The sequence below is a fragment of the Polypterus senegalus genome, chromosome 17 (assembly GCF_016835505.1).
Source record: "Polypterus senegalus isolate Bchr_013 chromosome 17, ASM1683550v1, whole genome shotgun sequence".
Lineage (NCBI taxonomy): Eukaryota > Metazoa > Chordata > Cladistia > Polypteriformes > Polypteridae > Polypterus > Polypterus senegalus.
In genome coordinates, this window is record NC_053170.1 from 12201048 (window position 1) to 12223342 (window position 22295).

General features: G+C 42.9%; 1 protein-coding gene across 1 annotated transcript in view; it reads right to left on the bottom strand.

Moving 5' to 3' along the window:
* The window catches only part of psmd3 (proteasome 26S subunit, non-ATPase 3), a 35415-nt gene extending 13658 nt beyond the window's left edge, over window positions 1-21757 (bottom strand). Inside the window, exons 1-8 of the mRNA XM_039739497.1 lie at window positions 21443-21757; window positions 18006-18196; window positions 17120-17257; window positions 14931-15067; window positions 10019-10209; window positions 1607-1710; window positions 1378-1492; window positions 513-632 (exon numbers count right to left, since the gene is read on the bottom strand). Coding sequence (XP_039595431.1) covers window positions 513-632; window positions 1378-1492; window positions 1607-1710; window positions 10019-10209; window positions 14931-15067; window positions 17120-17257; window positions 18006-18196; window positions 21443-21602 — 1156 coding nt within the window. The 5' untranslated portion in view covers window positions 21603-21757. The remainder of the gene's footprint in view (window positions 1-512; window positions 633-1377; window positions 1493-1606; window positions 1711-10018; window positions 10210-14930; window positions 15068-17119; window positions 17258-18005; window positions 18197-21442) is intronic.
* Between the last annotated feature and the right edge of the window lie 538 nt (window positions 21758-22295).

The following is a 22295-nucleotide window of genomic DNA, read 5'->3' on the forward strand; positions in this document are numbered from 1 at the left end:
GTGCGTGCGTGTGTGCCCTGCCAGGGGTTTGTTTTCTGCCTTGCACCCTGTGCTGCCTGGGATTGGCTCCAGCAGACCCCCGCCCCCCCCCATGACCCTGTAGTTAGGATATAGCGGGTTGGATGGACATCACAAAAAAAGGTTCTGCAGAAATGAAAGGCAGGAGGCATTTAAAGATATGGGTGCATGGACACTCAAGATACCAGGGAGTGCACTCTACATTGTGTCATTGACCCCATCTAAGATGGATTAAAATCTAAGTAATCAACATAGCACCTCAGCTTTAATGTTTGCAGTGCACCATCTATTGGAATGTATTTGTAATGCACTCAGTACTAAAATGCACTGCATTTGCAATTCCAACAGATGACAGTCACGAGCATTTGTAGCAATTAAAATGCGTTGGCAAATTACCAACTGCAAATGCTTGTGATGTTCCATCTGTTGGAATGGAAAAGACATGGACACAGAAAGAGCACATAGACACATATACTTTTAATAATGTGAATTACCTGTTTTGATGACATTGTGTCGAAGACGAATAATTAATGTGTATGTCCCATCTGTCTGAAACTTCTCTCCAAACTGGTCGAGTACCTGGTTGAATTTGGACAAGTTCCCAGTTCTTACAGCTGCAATAGAAATTGTGACAGCATTAGTCAAGTGAGAAACGTTTAGGCATCTGTGATGGTCAACACACAAAATGAAATCCTAAGAAGGTAAGCATCAGATGCGGCTCTCAGCAGTGTTTGTGTCCTTAACTACGTTACACATTCAATTTTGGTCCTCAATGAGTTCACTTTTTTACACTAAGAGAAATGTCTAGAGGTCTGGGCCACTACAGAAAAGAAAAGATAATAAAAGAGGCAGAAAGAAAATGCTGCCTACTGGGGAAAAATCATGCGCTATGACAAAGGGCCATCCAGTCTTCATTATGCAACCTGTTTAATCCAGTCTGGAATTGCAGGGATTGGAGCAGATCCGGTAAAGAGTCGTCCTTCAACGGGGTGACAATTCACTGCAGGCCACATTCACTTACACAGGGTCAATTCTACATCCCGATTAAAAGTCTTTTAGTCACATAATAAAGTCAAATCTGCTTTGTCGAATTCAGGGTCATTGGGGGGCCAGAGCCTACGATGGCAACACTGGGTGTAAGGCAGAAATGGGGTGACAATCAATCGCTGGGTCCTCATAGACACACACACACGATCTGTGAGACAAAAAGTCAACTGACTGCACTTGACGGCACCTCCACAGTCCACCCCTTTTGCTCACCCTCGGGTTCAAGTCACTTGATCTTTTCATTAATCTCACAGGGGCCTTCTGTCCACAGGCACTAAAACAGACACTCTGTGCACCACACGTGCAGATTACCTTGGGTCAGTAAGAAATAAGGCATCAGGGATCTCTTCAGGGAGGGCTGTCTGAACTGTAGCCGGTCTGGAATTTCACCCAAAAGCAGCTCCACCACAATGAGAAGCTTGTGCACCTGCAGAGGGGCAGTGAAAAAATAGAAAGCTACAGCGCAGATGCAACCGCCATACTGTCTCAATTTAACACTCCAGTTCCTGCACTCCTGTCAGCCACTTTCATGCTTGCTTACCGTCTGTTTAAAGCCCACTGCAGTGTGCTGGGGGGCTTTTCTGAGCGCGTTGGTCAGCGTTCTCCGGGCTTCAGAGTATTCCAGCTGGATCGCTTTGATTCGGCCTAACATGAAGAACAAAAAGACAAGATTCAAATTAAGGGGGTAGTAAAGAGAGCAGGAGACGTCTTCATGCATGTTTGCTTCGCTGCCATATTTGCTTCAGATGCACACATGGTCATGTTTAGTGAATGATTAACCCAAAGTAACATACAAATCACAAGTACAGGTAGTTCTTAGCTTACGATAAGGTTATGTTCCGAAAATCAGGTCACAAGTCAAATCAATCGTAAGTCGCAAAAAGTACTGTAAGTGTACTCTACTCCTAGCCTACTTGAGGTTAAGCCTAGCCTACCCTACCCTAATTCCGTAGAAACTGTTATCAATAATGCTCTCATTTGTTAAGAAATTGGGTAATATATAAACAAAACACTGTGATGCGTCAGTCGCTGTGTTTCTGTGGCACTGCGAACATGCCGAAGTGCGATGGCCACGTCTGTAGAGGACTGTTTGTCATTCCCCAAGGCAATCACACTCCGGCGTGTTGCCCCGTTGGAGGGGGTCTCAAAAGTTCAGAAATCTCACATTCCCCCCAGTGTGGCCATAGTGACCCTGTAAGCAGAGCTTGGACAGGCGGGAGAGAACGTCAGCATTGGTGCGTGCAGCCCCAGGACAGCGGCAAACATCAAAAGCCTGCAAACTAATGCACCACTGAGTGAGCAGGACATTCACGTCCTTCTGTTTGTACAGTCACTGAAGCGGGGCATGGTAAGTCACCAGGGTACACTGCCATCCCCCATTTGCAAATGTATATTTTACACAATTTTATTAAATTCTCGTATTGCTATCATAACTGAAAAGTTCTAAGTCGAACCATCGTAGGTTGAGGACCATCAGTACACAGTTCAGCTTTCTCTGTATTTCTAACGTGAGAGCAGTGGTAGGTGGTGTGTCCCTGTGCAGGAGCAGCGGGGAAAGAAATGGTAGCCCTTGCACTTTACAGTCCAGTGCCTCAGCCACTGTGGGGCCATGACGACCACCATTTGTGACACGGCCTTATTAATCACAGTTGCTTATAAAGTTGTACGGCGCAAATGCTGGCAGGTGGAGCGATTCACTCGGGGCCACAAAGTGAAGTGTCAGCCTGGTGATTTACAGCTGCTGTCATTTGTGACAAATTCTTACTGATGACAATTCATGTCCAGAGCTCTACAGTAGGACTGCTGGTGACTCAGTGAGGCCTTAAACTTGTGCTTTGTAGTGCAATTCCCGAACCACCATGGATTGACCGATGTCATATTTCTAAAGCAAGAATATTGGCATATTAAGTGACTCGCTCAAGGACACAGAGTAAGCCACCATTATGACATACGACTTTTTCAGTCACAGCCTTCACTTACATAATCTTACCAGCGAGAAGTCTGATCAGATCAAAGAAACAAAAGAAAGTTGGAGTTCTGGAACTTTACAGTCAGAGAGTCCATTTGACATCTCATTGTTGTCGTACCACAGCAGAGTGGAAAAAGACAAAAGATGCTCCATGTTGACTGGCTGCCTAAAGGTGTCAATCTTACAATACTGTTGTGGCACAATAGGGAGTTGTAAACTGGGACAAAGAGATGAGTAAACCTGCCATCTGCTGCGATCGCTCAAGGCGACAAGATCCAGCAGGAGCAGATTTTAAGTGCGACAGGCTCTGTGACTTAACGACGTGTAGAGAGAAGGACATTACAATGGCAGCTTTGTGTTTTATGGTCCAAAAAAGTCTCTAGGGCACATGTGCAGCAGAGTTTGGACCTGATTAAGGGTGCAGATGGGCAGAGCAAGTTTCAGTAAGCATGAACACTTAAAAGGGCTGTCACACTACACGGTTTTTCTAGATATGTTCAGTCACAGACCTTAGTGGCAGTCACGGTGTGGGTCTGTGACAAGCAGTCATGTAGTCCGAGACCTCAAGCGACTTAGTTAAAACTGGTCTGCAACTCGCCCTGACAAAATGAGACCAGTTTGAGTTTGTGTTCAGTTACAGAGATGGCCTCTGTGTGTGCAACAGCCGACAATCAATACACACTCGGCCAGAAGTAAAGTGGATGCAATGCAACTGCCAGGGAACAGGTGGACCTCACAAGCAGAAAGAAGAGAGGCACTGTGGCCCATCTGCTGTCTCCTTTACATACCATGACAGAAAGGAAAAAAGGGACAAGGATTTCAGCTTAACTGGCCACACCTGCAAAGCATTCCTACAGCCCCAGTGTGGTTACTGGCTTCCAGAACAAAAGAGCACTCAAGCTTGCAATACTTGTGGAAAGCTATCACACAGCCATGCCCTTTATCATCTTCTGCAGTTCCTGTAAGTGAAATTCTGATGGGATAAACAACTGCAGTCGTCAAGTTTGACATCACTACTAGCAAGAAGTCATGAGATTGATGCCGGTTTTAGAAGAGCATTTCCTACACCCATACAAAGGTAATTTCATTCAACGCCTTTTATGTAATCCTTTTACTTTTTACACCCATTTCATTCTTCTTTGTTCAGCTGCAGAACAGAACAAGTTGTTTTTACTGGTAAAAATTCTTGTGCCTTTTAGCTTTGGTAATGCTTAGCATCATTTCTCACATTTCTATGTTTAGCTCAGTTAAATATGAAGTAAAACGCAAGGGGAAACAAAAGAACAGATCTCTATTGATTATGATGTGCGAGTGAAGGTACACCAAATGGACTCCATAAATGGGTAGTGATGTCCGTGTACGAATGAGGTGCTGTATGTGACCACGTCCAAGAATTACTTTACCGACAAATGGGCCGACGCCATAAATATGCAAAAATGACAAGACGTAAGCCCCCAATACAGCTCGTAACATTTTACTGAGGGTGGAAATCAACTAAAGGCAATATGGGACATCATGGGGCTGTGATCACGTCAGACGTGATTTGAAGTTGATGAACATGAGTCTTCTCAATCCCAACCCAACTCTGCTTTCATGAGCCCTTGAGACTTAAAATATTATTATTGTTATTATTCTCGGATTATTTCCGTATGTAGAGCCTTTCCCAATAACTTCTAATGCTGGGGGGGTTTGTCAGACTTTCAAATCGCAGTTGCTGATCTTGTCACCGGTTCATGTCAGTACGTATGTACTGTGTGATAGACACATGACTGAAAATCGGTGGCTATGTCAAACTTTATGGTGGAGTGCTGATCTTCCAGCACAGTCATGCTCACCCTGCCTTCTGACAGCTAATAGCGTGCTGCCTAACGGAGCTGGTACTGTACAAAGGTTTAACGGGTATGGCAAGTTCAGTTGCAGTCTTGGCAACTTTCCCCCCCCCCTTTCTGCCACAGTACGTCTGGAAAATAGATAGACAAGCTGCTCGTGTCTGTGAGGTCCTAAATTCCTTGTCGTTGCCTTACATGCATTGTACTTCCGGATGAGCAGTCGTTGGTTGTCAATACTCATGCCCACAGACGCCACCCCTACTATGCAATTTTATCAGTGCCAGTCACAGACTAGTTGGGCTAGCGGTAATTATCAGAGCAGACTTAAATATCAAACGAACCCCAATTGACTGTCCACTGTCTGTTTGAGTGCCTGGCTCTTAAACTAATAAAGGAAACAGGTCCTGTCTCACTCATTGTTCTTTATCGTCTCCCAAAATACAAGGCATCCTTCGTATCTAATCTGATTGAACTCTTAACCCACCTAAGCTCTTACTCTCAGAGAATTATTCTTCTCGGTGATTTCAACATCCATATTGACATTACTACATCTAAACTGAGAAATGAATTCCTATCCTTACTGGACTGTTTTGACTCGACACAACATGTTGATTTTCCCACCCACTCTGGTGGTCATACACTGTGTGCACAATTATTAGGCAAGTGAGTATTTTGATCATTTTTAATGCGTATATTCCAACTCCAAGCTGTATTAACTTGAATGCTTATTGGATTTAAGCGCGTCAGGTGATGTGTATTTGTGTAATGAGGGAGGGTGTGGCCTAAGGAGATCAACACCCTATATCAAGGGGTGCAGAATTATTAGGCTGCTAGTTTTCCTCGGGCAAAACGGGCCAAAAAAGAGATTTAACTGACTCTGAAAAGTCAAAAATTGTAAAAAGTCTTTCAGAGGGATGCAGCACTTTTGGAATTGCTAAGATATTGGTGTGTGATCACAGAACCATCAAACATTTTGTTGCAAATAGTCAACAGGGTCGCAAGAAACGTGTTGAGAACAAAAGATGCAAATTAGCTGCCAAAGATTTGAGAAGAATCAAACGTGAAGCTACCAGGAACCCATTATCCTCCAGTACTTTCATATTCCAGAGCTGCAACCTACCTGGAGTGCCCAGAAGTACAAGGTGTTCAGTGCTCAAAGACATGGCCAAGGTAAGGAGGGCTGAAACCCAACCACCACTGAACAAGAAACATAAGTTGAAACGTCAAAACTGGGCCAAGAAATATCTGAAGACAGATTTTTTTCAAAGGTTTTATGGACCGATGAGATGAGAGTGACTCTTGATGGACCAGATGGATGGACCTGTGGATCAGTAATGGCACAGAGCTCCACTCCAACGTGGAGGTGGGGTACTGGTATGAGCTGGTATTTTTAAAGATGAGCTAGTTGGACCTTTTTGCATTGAAGATGAACTCAAAATCAACTCCCAAACCTACTGCCAGTTTTTCGAAGACACTTTCTTCAAACAAGTGATACAGGAAGAAGACCATGATTTTTATGCAGGCCAATGCTCCATCACTTGCATCGAAGTTCTCCACTGCGTGGCCAGCCAGTAAAGGCCTTAAAGATGAAGGAATAATGACATGGCCCCCTTCCTCATCTGACCTAAACCCTATCGAGAACTTGTGGGCACTTCTTAAACGCTAGATTTACGGGGGAGAAAAACAATCCACCTCTCTGAAGAGTGTCTGGGAGGCTGTAGTCACTGCTCCACAAAAAGCTGATCGTCAACAGATCAAGAAACTGACAGACTCTATGAATGGAAAGGCTTATGACTGTTATTGGAAAGAAGGGTGGTTATATTGGTCATTGATTGATTGATTGATTTATTTTGAAATGTCAGAGATGTTTATTTGTAAATTTTGAGGTGTTTGTTTATTATTCTCACTATAACAGATGAAAAGAAACAAGTGAGATGGGAAAATGTTCATTTTTCCTTTAGTTGCATAATAAATCTGCACACTAATAGTTGCCTAATAATTGTGCGCACATATGTATTCCCCTGATGATGTTCACACTCACATTTCCGTTGTGAAACATTCAGGTTTCAGGTTTATTAACATTTTGGATTGACTGATAGCACTGTGTTTGTTCCATATTAAAATTAATCCTCAAAAATACAACTTGCCTAATAATTGTGCACACAGTGTATATTGGATCTGATCTGCACTTCTGGACTATCTGTTGCCAATATTTACAGCACTGATTTGAGACTCTCTGGCCATAAAGCAGTATTTTTTACTGTCTCACTGCCTTTACCTCCTCTTACCTGTAAATGACAAACTTCTTACAGAAACCTTAAAAATATCTGTCCCTCTATCCTTTCTGGATCCATTGCTGATCTTTTACTGTCTGCACCTATTCCATCAACACTCTTGCTGATCACTAGAACTCAGCCCTGCATTCAGCATTAGATAAAACAGCTCCTTTAAAACACAAGGAGGTTTCCTTTAAGCGTTCATCTCCTTGGTATAACTCAGAATTGCGATCTATGAAAGCAGCTGGCCGACGCCTTGAGAGAACGTCACTTAGGACTGGCCTCACCGTGCACATCCAGTCTTTCTCTGACCACCAGAGAGCTTACAGAGAAGCACTAACTGCTGCTAAGAACACCCACTATGGCAGAATAATAGAAAGTGGCCACGATAACCCAAGGGTTTTGTTTTCTGTAGTTAATAAACTACTCAACCTGCATCTGGCCCAACTACCTCTTCTACGGAAGTCTGTGAGGAATTCCACCACTTTTTCCGTTACAAAATTAAAGATCTAAATAATTCAACTAACATAAATACATCATCTCTTTATATCTCTCCCTGTTTTCCCACTCCATCCAGCTCCTTCTCTAAGTTCTCACCAGTCACATCTGTGTTTGTTAATAACCTGCTTTGTAAGATGAGGCCGACTACTTGTGTACTGGACCCCATCCCCAGCACACTACTTAAATCCTGCCTTCATGCCATAATCCCGACTGTTACAACAATAATAAACTCATCCCTTGACACTGGCTCTGTGCGCTCACTTTTAAAATCGCTTCTGTAACCCCCATGTTAAAAAAGTCTGGTCTTGAGCCGACAATCTTAACAATTTCCGCCTATTTCCCACTTACCTTTCCTGTCAAAAGCTCTTGAGCTGTTGTAGCTTCCCAGCTCACCAATTACTTAACTCTAATAATTTGATGGAACCCTTTCAGTCTGGTTTCAGGGTGCAGCACAGCTGTGAAACTGCTCTGCTACGGGTAACCAATGATTTGCTTATGGCAGCAGACTCTGGACAAACCAGCATATTAATTCTGTTAGACCTCAGTGCAGCATTTGACACTGTCAGACATGACATTCTACTGTCCAGAATGGAGAACATGCTGGGTATCTCTGGCACTGCCCTCCAGTGGTTCAAGTCATATCTGACTGATAGGCAAGAGTTTGTTAGTCTTGGCAACAGCAGATCCAGCTCGCGCCAGTCACACAAGGAGTTCCTCAGGGCTCTGTCCTCGGCCCTCTTCTCTTCTGTATTTATATGCTTCCCTTGGCCATATTATTCGTAGCTATGGACTGGGCTATCATTTTATGCAGATGATACTCAACTCTACTTCAATGTTAAAAGTGGAACTTCATCAGAGCTTTCTCAGCTCACAACCTGCCTTAGTGAAATTAAAACCTGGATGGAGCAGAACTCTTTAAAATTAAATTGCAACAAAACTGAACTCCTGCAAATTGGGACTAAAATGCAACTTAATAAAATGAGCTCCTTCCCACTCAATCTTGGTGGTGATCTCATCAGACCTGCCTCTACTGCAAAGAATCTTGGTGTCATTTTGATTCCTCCCTTTCTTACTCCACCCACATAAATCACATTAAGAAACTTTCTTACTTTCACCTCCATAACATATCCCGTGTTCGCTCCTTCCTCTCCTTTTCTAATGCTGAGAAACTTGTCCATGCTTTTATCACATCCCCATAGATTATTGTAACTTCCTGCTGGCAGGTGCCCTTCTAATCTTATATCACAGCTCCAGCTTATTCAAAACTCAGCTGCAAGAGTCCTTACTCAACCAACAGCAGCGAGCACATCACACCCATCCTGCTCCGTCTTCACTGGCTCCCTGTGTCTTACAGAATCCAATATAAAATCCTACTAATAACCTACAAAGCCTTAAATAACCTCACGCCAAACTACATCAGTGACCTTCTCCATCACTACGTGCCTGCCCCCACTAAGGTCCTCTGATTCTGGCAATCTTGTTGTGCCCCACACTAATCTACACTCCATGGGTGACAGGGCCTTCAGCTGTATAGCGCCCAGACTCTGGAATGACCTACGAAATTAATCAGGTCAGCTGACTCCATGAATTCTTTTAAAAAACAACTCAAAACTCATCTGTTCAGCAAGGCTTTTAGCTCCACTTGACTTTATTACCCTTCTTTCAGTTTACCTCCATGTCAAGATGCTCATGTAACCTGTGTGTGTGTGTGCAGACCATCAATTAGTTGTCTGTTAGGCTTTCTCTAAATTTACTGTCTTAATCTTCTTTATTTATTTATTTGCTTTGTACAATGCTATATACTGTATACCCTGCCGTTCTTTCTTATATTCTGTAAGTGCCTTGAGCATGGGAAAGGCACTATATAAATAAAATGTATTATTATTAGTTGGAGTGAGTCGAAATGACATGTCATATTACGCAATAAGCTTCATGTGAGTGTGACGCATTACTGCCTCAAACAGGCTAAGATAATGAAAATGAAGACTGTGACTGACAATCACTGGACATGCCACATAAGGTGACATAGCCTTTACTCATCTGTGGTGTCTGGCTGTCTCACACCAAATAAAGACGCCGTTTCGATGTGTCACTGTTCGCTATAATGTTTTGAATTTTATTGAACATGAAGTTGCTTAAGTGCCAGCTATCAGAGTGGTAGAAAAGGCCCGAGTCAGAAAGCAACGAGTACTGTGACCGTATAAAACCAAAAGGACAATGTTTGCCCCAGCATGGTTACACAGCGTCATCAGTAACCACCACATTAAAGTACTAGGCAGCTTCTGGGCCACCTAGGAAGACAATGCAGATGGTTTCCAGCACAACTACCCAGCCACAAATCAACACTGCCTACCGCTTTTTATTTATTTTTTAAATACCTGTGTAGTAGAGGTACCGTGCCCATTCATTATTGTTGGCTTGTTCGGGGAAGACAGATTTGGACACCAACTTTTCGGCCTGGTCATACAGGTTATACTGCAAGTAGTTCCTCAGCAGCAGGTTTAGCAGTGTAGCTTGGCCGTCAAAATCATGGCGCAATGTGGCCGTCCGTAAGCGGGCATACAGGAAACTGAAAAAGAGTGCAGAAACAAAATGTTAAAAAAAACAAAAAAACAAAACCAAAGGCATCCTAGTGCTCTACAGTGACCTGAAATAAAGAAAAAAAAAAAAAGGCACAGCCTGCCTGTCTCTCCATGGGTTTAACTCAAGTCCACACATGTGGTATTTCTAACAGTACATAATGTAGTATATGCCCAGTTATTGGGGACAATTTTATCTCGGATCACTAAAGTCTTTATTGTGACTTTGTTCTACAGTTTCTGCTTTAAGCACATTAGTCCCCACGAGTCTCATTTTTAAAGGGTAACACTTTAGATTAAGGACTACCTGTGATGCATCTGTTAGTCGCATGCTGTTACGTAACAAGACAGTAACAAAGGCCTCTTTAGGTCTTAATAACATTTACAAAGCCTCTGTAAAGTGGGTGTTCATCTCTGTGCAGTGTGGCAGGTTAACCTCCTTACCGTTTTGTTCACCCCAGGAAAAAAACGAGCCAAAAACATGATTCCCCCAAACAACAATAGAAGCATGAAAATGAAAAAGTCAACTTAAATACAGTCAGAAAGCTATGTCAAGTGTCCGACGCTGTACTGATGCAGATTTAGTGCACGTTCTTCGTGTGACAGTTCTGAGAGAGTTGCCAACACACAGCCTGATGCTTCAATCAGGACAGCAGACGCGTGTGTCGTTACACACTTTTATTAGATATTTTAATGTTGCTTGCACACGAGGAGATGGGTAGACAGTCCGTGCCTGACCTGCATGATCGACATGCTTCTTTTATTATTACAGGCAACCACAACTCAAGGCTTAGTGACATCCATTATAACCCCTGACACAAGCACTGACCATTGCCACATTGTGAACAGTGCTTAGGGGGCTAACATCTTGCATATCCTTGCACCTAATTGCAGTTATTTTGCCTTTTTTTTTTTTTTTATTTATTTATTTTTTTAAACATGGCTACTGTCGCACAATGGTGTAGCTTCAGGAGACTAAATTCAACAGGCATATAATAGCGGTTCAGTCGTTCAGTGCTGTTTGACTTTGTGTGTTAATATCTGATGACCAATTCACATCCTCATCCCAATCACTCAGTTCCAGCAGTGGTACAGTTTCATTTTGCTCTAAAACTGTGTTTAAGGTTTTTTGTTTGGCATTGCATTTTTTTTTTTTGTTGGAGGCTCCACCCCACTCATGAATAGTGAAAGAATACATGGAAATAGTCTCTCTCTCTTTTATTTATGTTATTTCATCCACTAGATGGCAGCAGAATATTGTCCCCAGAGTTTTTCAGGCTTAAGGATGTGCCTTTCATTACACAAGTGGGACTGGGGTTTAAGTGCAATTGCATAGAATTCCAAGCCAGAGTCACACATTCGGGGTTAACGCCAAGGAGGTCAAGAACTTGTGAGACACGGGTAAAATTACATCGGACTCTGAAAGCCTTGTTTGGTCTTAATAAACATCAAGCAGCACAAATGTGTCAAGAATTACAATGGGGGCTCCTTTATACTAATAACAATATGCCCGACAGTGCCTCACTGGGACTGTGTGACTGCCAAGTCAGACGTTTTTGTAATCTTCTTGAATTGTAGTCATTCTGGTGTGTCTATATTTATTTATTTTTTTTTGCATTTATTTATTTTTTTTTTAAGCCAAACTTCCCCAAGGGGACAATTAAAGCTCTATCAGCTTAAGGATTAACAAGCCTAAGGCCTTGTTCACACGGGCGTTAAAATCGAGCGTTTTTTTTTGCGTTCATAGCGTCCGGTGAGCGCGGATCAAGCGCCAGTGTTTTCTACACGTAGGAGTCAATGAGAGTGTTCACACGGGCTTTGGTGACGGCGTTTGTCCGCGCGCTTATACGGCATCAAAAACGTTGCATGCAGCTTTTCTTGGCGTTCAAAACCCAACAAACGCAAGGAAACCGCTTCTAGTTCGTTTTCTGCGCGTTTATTTTACGCTTCGGAGGAGAGGGGGGGCATTTCAGTGCATAACACCAGTGTAAGCGCACACTCGACTACTGTTTCCTTACCTCAAAGTGACAAGTAGTCTCTCTTCGGGGCTAACACCAAGTTGCATATTGGTTGATCGGCGTGCAATGTGGCAATGCACCAGCTGCAGCAGACAATCAAAAGTGGAAACCGACATCCGACAGTAATTAAAAAACTTGCACGGAAATTTTAGCATTTCTTCATAAAGCACAAAAAAACTTCCTTTAACCCGACGTTGTGCAGTCAGAGGATGAACCCAGTAGCGGCGGCGATTTTTCTCTCCCTACGCCGATACGAGTATTTTTAAAACAAGAAGATTAATATCTAACATAGCAAAATGGTCCATATTGAAAGGAGGCACCTCAAATAAAACGACAAGGGCCTTCATATCCAGTTCCCGACACTGCCTCCACAGTTTAACACACAAACTACAATTTGGGCTGCAGGCTGGCGTTAGACAGAGACAAACGAACGCCGGTGTAGAAGTCAATCGATCGCCACCACAAAATGCAACATAAACGTCTAGGACGTTCAGAGCAAGTTCGTTTATCCAAAAACTTAACGCCCGTGTGAACAAGGCCTAAGGCTATGCCCACCCTACTTTGTTAGCATTTAAAAATGCAGACATTAGTCTCCGTTTCTGCCTTTCGTTCACACTATTCCAGTGTTTTTAACCCCAGAAAATTGAGACTTCTGAAAAGTTTCTCTAGAGGCCCAGATTTCTGTAAATGCCGGCATGGTGTTGCAGTGTGGATGTGTGAAAACAAAGGGTTATGGCGCTGATCACATTCTGATTGGTTCATGTTTATTATGTGTCCGTTCCTTGATTGGACACCGTTCATTACGATGTCTCATTCTGTGATTAGGCACCTTTCACAGAAGAAAACCATATTCCAAGATAGAGGACACAGAGGAGTTGCTTTCCATGGCACTTGTGTTGTTCAACTGTGTGCATGCATGTAAGCTGCATTTGTACTGTCTGAAAGTGTCATACACCAGTATGTGACAAACAGATGCATGATGGGTAGTAACTAATCTACAATGTGTGTCATCAAGTGCTTCCATGAGAACCCTAAACACAATGAAGACTGATCATTTATGTTAGGCAGAATGTCCAGAGGGGGCTGGGTGGTCTCGTGGCCTTGGAACCCCTGCAGATTTTATTTTTTCTCCAGCTGTCTGGAGTTTTTTTTTTTTGTTTCTTCTGTCCTCCCTGGCCATTGGAGCCTACTTTTATTCTTTGTTAATGAGTTCCGTCTTATTTTTCTTATTTAATTTTGTCTTTTTTTCCCATTCTTCATCATGTAAAGCACTTTGAACTACATTATTTGTATGAAAATGTGCTATATAAATAAATGTTGCTGTTGTAGGCGGGCTGCACACTCACTTCCAGGAATATTTAGGCTGTTATCAATATGAATGCAAGTGCATAGCACAAGGATGTTCACGTTAACTTTGACTAGTGATTCCAAACTGTTCCACATGCTCGTGAGTGGGTGCCTGGATGGAACTGGCAGTACAGTAGGTTTCTGTTTTGTGCCCGACCCCATGATAGACTGCCTGTCCTGACAAACAGGTTTACCAAACACAGCAGAAAGCCTGTTAAGAATAAATATCCAAAATACAGTCAAGACTCGGTCAACAACATCCTGACTAATGACGTCAAGCTTTAATGATGGAATTTCCATAGAGATAACAATAAATGAAATGAAACAGCTTTGAAACGTAACCTAAGCGGTATTAATATTATTATTAACATGTTATTTTTGTATTTCAATAATTATTACTAATGTACGTATTACACTAATGTGTAGTGAGCTTAGGGTAGGTTACATCAGGTCAGGTGAACACTTGACACATCACCGTAGCGACAATGACACAAAGGCACGTCCCTGCAAACTGCTGGCATGTGGCTAGGTTTTTGGCGTGTGCTGCATACAGACTGACTCTGGAAAATGACATAGAGGCACGATTGACCCCCCATTCCAATATACATCAATGTGCTTAATGAAGAAATTGATGGCTGGAGCCATATACCGTCATTAAGCATGACACGAACGTTTATGGAAAAATGTCACAGTGTGTGTCTTTTAGTTTCAAAAGTTACTGTGGAGTCTTCAGCTCCAGACAGCCACTGAACCTTTCATTTGACTGGTGGTAGCGATAGTAATAACCCAGTTAACAATATCATATTTCATTTTAAAAAACGGCAGCCTGTTAGAGCGATACAGGAGGTGGTTGAGGCGGCTTCCCTTCTGGTGAATCTAGTGCATTAGATTTATTTATTTATTAAGAGAATTAATTATCCACCCATATATCCACTTTCTAATCCACTTTTGCATCTTAGAAGCATGGAAAACTGGTGCCTATCCTGGCAGGTATGGGTGACAGGAGGAAGCCAACACTGGATGTTGCGCCAGTCCACTACAGTGCATGCACACATACAACCAATTTAAAGTCAACCTAACTGTCACATCTTTGTAGCACAGGAGGAAAATAAGAACACATGAGCAAAACACAGACATGGTCAGCAATGTCAAAAAAATGCAGACATTTTATCTCCTTTTAAAGACTGATCTCAGCTTGCCTTTCTAATATGTGTGCTACCTTTGTCCAGCACGTATCACACAGCACACTTTAGGAAACACTGCCTTGACAGATTACCTGAACTATCTAGTAAACTGTCCAAAAATGAGAAAAGTATCTGTTTAGATTAAAAAAAGAATCCACTGACCTCCTAATGACATTGAGTTTATTCAGAAACTCATAGACTCGTGAGTGGTAATAATAACACTTGGCTGCCACCAGATCAAGGGCCCGGCGGTTCTGTGAGCTGATTTTCTGAAGGAGATCATCAGACACCTTCTGAGCCTGCAAATGGGAGACCAATAAATAGATAAAACAAATTAAGAAAAAAATCAAAAACAGTCAAAAGGAAGTTCAAGAAGCATAGAAACACTTGATAAGGGGTGAAGAACCTCTGACGGGCTCCCCATTTTATATGTCTTGTTACCCCCTCATAAATTATGTGACTGCTATCTAATTAAAGTTGCATGGCAACAGATGCTAGTGGGTGGGGCTAGGGTGGAGTCCTGTGTTGGGCGTGTCCAACCTGAACACTTTACAAATGCCAAGTTCAGACTCCAGTAGAGAGCGTTTCAAGTTCAGTCCCTGCGTCCACTGTACCCGTTTCATTATTAGCGAGTCATTTTCCGGCTAACTGATGCAATTGTTTAATTAGTTGATTTTCTTCTCTTACTCTCCATTTAGAATACAGTACTGCACTAGTGTGAGAATTACATTTATAATATAGAAATATTAGTATATTGTCATGTGCACAAGATAGGGAAGAAGGGAGTGAGAGGTCAATAGGAGGATCAGAGTGGTGTCGGGAGTTACGTGGATGCTGAACAGGCTACTCAGGGTGAAGTAAGAGCTAAGCTGAAAGGCAAAGCTCTCAATCTAGTGGTCCATCTGCATTCCTTCCCTAACCTATGGTCACAAGGTTTGGGTAGTGACTGAAAGTATTATATCATGGACACAAGTGCTGTAAATAAACCTTCTTCGCATGGGGTCTGTGGTCAGCCTCAGAGTTAGTTAGGGTGAGGAGTGCAGGCGTTCAGGAGGAGCTCAAAGCAGAGCCGCTGCTCCTCCCCAACGAAAGCAGCCAGTTAACGGTGGTTCAGGCATCAGCCTCCTGGAATCCTCCCTGTGAGGGTGTTTCAGGCATGCCCAACTAAGATGAAGAGCTCAGGGCAGACCCAGGACATGCTGGAGAGATTAAATCTCCAGTCTGACCTGGGAATGTCTTGGTATCCCCCTGGAGGAGTTAAAGGAGATGGTAGGGAAAAGGAATGTCTGAGCATCTTTGCTTACACTGAGGCCCTACAACTGAACAAATAAAAGGGTGGATCACCTCTCTTCTGCGATTTTCTTATTGCTTTTCTGCTACCCAATTAACAACAATCAACGACTAACAGCACTGAAAGGCTCCCTCAGCGTTAGCCCCATTATCACACTTGGTACTATAGAACAGCACGAAGAGCTGGTGTTGTATTGCTGTTTGTTCTGTTTTACTATCTCCATTCTTTTTTTTTGGGCAGAGTACCTTAGAAAAAATAAATGAAACCCTTTTGTTTAGACATTGTTTAGACCGTTTTGTTGGCAGTTCTCACTCTCTTATTTTTATGCGGCTTACTGATGTTCCTCCATCGCCTACTAGGTCTTTAGTACTCTGTAGTATTCCCCATTACAACAACCAGAAAAGTGGAATAAAAATCACAATGATGAATATCTTAAAAATAAAGAAATAAAACTGTTGGCCACACTCCAATAGAAATTTTAGAAAACCCAGTCTTGCCATTTCTGTATGAACACCAAAACATAGAAACTGGGAAATTGCAGCTTGCTTGCTTAAGTTAGGGGTCCGACTGAAAGAAGAGGTCGACCAAGATAAAAACGTGCAGCCACAACGGGACAGAACAGAATGTTGTGCTGAAGGTGTTCCTCTTTTAAATTTTGGAGAAACACAGGCGACCATGTAGTCCATGAGGAGGGCCCCCCGTTTCAACATTCTGGAAACACACAGGCGAGGCTCTTGTTCGTCACATGTGTCCAGCTGTAATATTTTAGAGCCATACAGGCACAGTCCCAAGTGTCTGCTTTTAAAATTTGGGACATGATGATGATCATCCTATAAGCCAGTCTCCATGGAAACTAGTAATTATGGAATTTTCAGGCACACTCCATATATAAGAATTAGGAATCTGCTGGTTTGAATCTCAAAGAGCTGATATCTACAGTTGTATCATCCTCCACAATAAGTTACAGAAACAGAACATAACATTTGGTCAGCACTGGGGGGCTAGGCAGTAAAACAGACAGTTTATCAAAAAAAAAAATGCACATTTCACCCAATGTTACCTCTGGGTAGCGCTTATTGTTTGTGAGGTAGACCACAAGGAGCAGCTGAAGGTAGGCTTCCACCTCAGGGAGAAGAGGGATGGTGGCAGCTTTTCCAGTCCGTGGCCGGAACTGGACATCACCTTCTGTGTCCATTGGCTGATGAAAAGGAAAAAAAAAAAATGTTACTGGTATCCTCCGGTGTTGGCAGGTACTTTCCTTATGTTACAGTATCTTCAATGGAATCATAAGATAACACTCCGTTACCAACTTAATCCATTGCAGGGTCATTGTGGGCTGGAGCCTACACCAGGCACTGTGCAGAAGGCAAGAACCAGTCCTGGGTGGGCTGCTAGTCCATCAGAGAGTCGACTCAGAGTAGCACAAGCATAAATGTAAAAACAAGCACCAGTGTTGTTCAATGGTTACCAAAGTTTGTGTTTCCTCCTTCAATGTTAAATTTACTGACAAATTTTACTGTGTGCTCAGCTGGCATCTGCTCTTATGCTGCATGTTGACCGGACCACCCAAACACCCATCTATCCACACAGTTACTTTCATGGTGAGAAACGCTTTAACGCTAACAAGCATGTGGCACTCAGTGAGTGCCATGCAGAGGTGGAACCTGGGGGCAGCAGATTACATGGGCATCACTGAAGCACAAGATTAACTAAACTGCTTCAAATGTATCAATAAATGAACCCGGTATTGAATGTGACAACTGCAGCAAGATGGTAACCCCTTCATAGGTCTCAGCAAAATTAAATCACAACAACCTATCACACGTGAAAGGTAAGTTAAAAAACAAAAAAAACAACAACAACCCAAATGGTACACAAATCTTCATTTGGGGTCTTAAGATGACCATCAGAAACAAATGACAAATAAACCGTGCATGAAACTTTACCTCTTCTAAAAAGTTCAGCAAAAACTCCTTGGTTGATGCATTTGAAGTGAAGAAGCCACTGATGGCTTTGTGCAGGACGTTGGGGTTCAGTCGCCGGCTGGTCGAGGGCAAAGCTCTGAGGGCGCGCAGCACAAAGCGGGGTTCCTTCCCAGACACAGCTTTTTCGATTTGCTTCACATGTTCCTTGATGTCTGCACAGAAAAGAAAGAAAGTGAGTGATGTCCATCTGTGACATGAATCAATCACTGCCCAATCACCCGTCCGATATTGGGAATAAACGGTGCACCTCTGGCAGGGGTTTTATTCCAGACAGTCAAAAGTCTCACTGTAACTGTAACTGAGTGCCATGGCCTAACCAGACTACTTTATCTTTGGGTCATATTTATGAACTAGCTGCTCTGTTTAGAGCTTTAAGGTAAGTGCAGACGTGTCAGTGAAGTTTACCATAAACTTTGCATAATTGCAGTGACCAGATGGACAGAGACTGGCTTATGTTATATAGATTTGTGTCTCAGATGTTGCTGCATTGTTGACATTGTTGTTCTGTTTCTTTTTTTCAGTTGGCGTCACAACACTTTGGTTTTGAAGATCCTCATACCAAAACATTAAAAAATAAAGCAGTGAATGTCTAAAGTCTCTAATGGTGCAAATGACACAGGATAAAGTGGCTGCAATTCTCGCCTACAAGAAGTGACCCACTGTTTATGGAGAAGAGGGCACTGCATCATGTGATCTGCACTGGTATTCTGAAGAAAGGCAAAACGACCCCTCATCAGCTTCTTTAAAAGGTGAGTAGGACAAGCCAAGAGGTTCCATTACCTCAGGGGTGCCCAATGCATCGATCGCGATCGACTGGTAGATCGGAAAGGTAGTGCAGGTAGATCGTGTTGCATTCAAAAAAAAATTTTAAACATTAGTCCATCTTTACGATGCAAATGGGCAAACATCCGCCACGGTGCCCTCTTCAGTTGCGAGGTCAACCACAAGCGTTACCTGGTAGGTAACCCACCCATACAATCAGATTGTGATTCAGACTACGAATGCCACGAATATATATCATCTCTCGTTGTTAATGTAGGTAGACCATTTCGACCTGGTCATTTTAAAAGTAGCTTGCAAGCCGAAAAAGTGTGGGCATCCCTGCATTACCTCATCAGAATGCCAATCAGTGAAACCTGCTGCCCCTTGGTACTGAGTGTGCCCACTCCAACCCAGAGTGTAGCTTGTCTTCACACATGTCCCTGATCTAAAATGTCTGGGACTAGAAGTATTTAAGATATTTTCGGATTTTGGAATATTTGCATATACATAATGACATATGGATATGGGGACATCTTTGATCAAGTAGTGAAATGCAGCCAAACCAGCTAAATGACGACCTGTGTGTGTAGTAATAGTTCACGTCACTAAGTCGTTATTATAACGTGGGTTAATATGCTGCTTTTTTTTTTTTTTATATTACCTTTACTAATGAAGGGGGATAGCCCATAAAACATGCAGGCAGATAGGCAGTTTTTCTTCAACACATGTACCATCCCTTCCAAAGTTTGGGAACTTGGCACCAAATCCACCTGCCTCACACAACCAGCCATGAGGAAATGACAAGTAAAGCGTCACTCCATCTTCCATTGGCTCTGAGCACCTTTACATCTTAACTCTCCATGAGCCTTCAACCCAGACACTCAGGGGGTCTTTTAGTGTCAGTAATACAAACTGTTGAGTTAACAGATGTGGATGTTTCCTTTTGCCCATTTCAGAACCTTATTTCATAAGATACTAAATCCTTGGATCTCCACGTGTGTGTGGATGTATTTCTTTCTCTTATTTTCTTTATGTGTTAGAATATTGATTCTGAATGTAAGCACACATTATGCCTAAGTATTTTTCCCTGATACATCAATTTGGTTTATAACATTTCCTGCTTGCATTTGTGCTCTCTCCTGAACTATTTATGTTTATACTCATTTTTAGTTCTTCTTGTTTGTTGCATAAAGTGCCGTGATGGACTGACTGAAAGAGCACAGAGCTGCAATTTTCAGCGTTACAGACTAACCGGTTACTTCTTTGTGTAACGACGCCAAACACTCGCCCTCAGCATCTTGAGAATGCATGCACCCGGAAAAATCTAAACTTGTCAGTAAGGTGAAAGTTTGGTCTGTGCCATGCCAATCTGACACAAAGATAGGAAAAGCAATGAAGTGTATTAAACACCAATATGATATGCTGCTACACACTGGGACATCAATGAAGTGTCTGGCTGATCTTCAGCCTTAAGAGTCTCCATCAGCATGTTAACAGAGCGGGTTTAGTTGGCCGCCACACGACTGTTTTCTTATGCCCTACTCTCTTAAAAACACAGCTTCTTTAATGGCACTTCAAGGTTCTTTACTGGGTTGTGTGGTTTCTTGTAGAACCAGTTTGACCAAGCAGCATTAGCATATTCTGAGATGGGTTATTTGCATATGAAGTTGGTTCTTTGTGCTTTGAAAAACTTCCTAACATGTGGAAAAAACTGAACTCTCTTAAAATCATGAGCCACTGGTATTTCACATACAGTATCTCTTACCTTCAATTCAAGGCCTGTTAAAAATCTAAATAAACGAACGGTCTTTCTAGAACCTTCATGTTGGTGATTCTTACCAGAACCAAGCAAGGCTCCTTTATGGCATCGCTCTGAAGAATATGACTTTGGTTATTTAAAGGTGTTATATCAATAACCAGACATTGACGTATAAGTAAACTGTAAACAAATAGCACACTGTCTATTCACAAACGCTCTTTCTGATGTTACTGATATTTTCCAAAGACGCATACAGCAGGTGAAACTGAAGGAGAACTACGACGTTTCGTTTCAGGGTCACATTGGACGGAAACAATAATCAAACCTGAAACCCACAGTCTGTGCCTGCTCTGTTTTTTTAGAAGCAGCCGGCCGTGAGAACGAAGCGCGCTCCTCCTGGCGCTAATAAACTTTACTTTATTTAGCGCTTTTCCTATTGCCCCTCAAGTGAAATGTACCCTAAAGTTAAGCTCGGCTCGATCATGCAAGTAGCCATGAAATTGCAATCACGTCTGCGCAGTTTACCCTCTGTTCCAATCAATCTTTAGATCAATAGAACGCCTGTCATAGTCGGTAATATCTGAAAGCTCTTTGCAAACTTCTCCACATTGTTACAACAAACGAGCGGCCCCCATAACACATCGGCGGATTCTGAGTTGCAAACAACAGCAGATCAGCTCCGTTTATTAGCAGATCATGCACCTACAAGGATATGGCGCATTTGCCAGTTTTAACGGTTTATTTACTATTTTTCGTTTTTTTTTAAGTAATCGGGTTGTACTGACAGGTGGCACTGCTGCGAGTTTGACGGCAACACACTTCGCCCCGCCAACCTTCTACCTTTTACCTGCACCCCGACTTCCCGCAGACCGCCTACCTTCAAGGGTCAAGGCGTCGATCTCCTTATGAGGCTTCCCGGCTGCGCCCGCCTCTTCCTCCGGCATCTCCTCATCCTGCGGCTCGGGGCCCGGTTCTGGCTGCTTCTCCACCTTCGAGTCCCGGGGTTTCTCCCGCCGCTTGGCCGCAGTCTCCTTCATAACGCTTCGCTCTGTGTGATACGATGACTTCCACGGACTCGGACTCCGTTTAACTTGTCACGGGCTAAACCTGCGCTGTTATTTCTCTGCTCCGGTCGGCTTGTTCTTTCAGTAGAATGACTGGCAAGTATGGACGGACCGCGGAGACCTCTGGGTAACTAGGGATAGATAGCCGAGCACTGAGCACGGAAAGCAGACCAGCTAGTCGTTGTCAGAGCTGCACTGTCAGATTGAGGTCGCTAGGGGTCAGTGTGCACTCAGCTGGGTCGTGGCTTAAAACTCTGGCCGCAGCGCCTTCTGAAAGCCTCCCGATGCCTTCACTTCTTCCACATTTTGTTATGTAGCAGCCTTGGGTTATGGGTTGGGAGCATTGTACCCACCACACGACGAGCCACCTTAGGATTCCAGATCAAGTCCCGAGTGACCAACGGGTGACACCTCAGCACCACACTGGTTTCAATGTAATGGAGCAGTGTGAGGTTTTTCTACAGTGGCTTGAATGCCAATCCCACTAATATCGTTTAAATTCATTTTTCCGAGCATCAAGCAATGCTTAATACCCCAGAATGAACTGAAAATAGAAGTTTAGAAATTCTTGCAAATTAATTAAAAATAAGCGAAAAATGAAATATCCCATTGACACAAGTATTCAAAGCCTTTGTTTTGGCTCAGGTGCCTCCCTTCTATCAATCA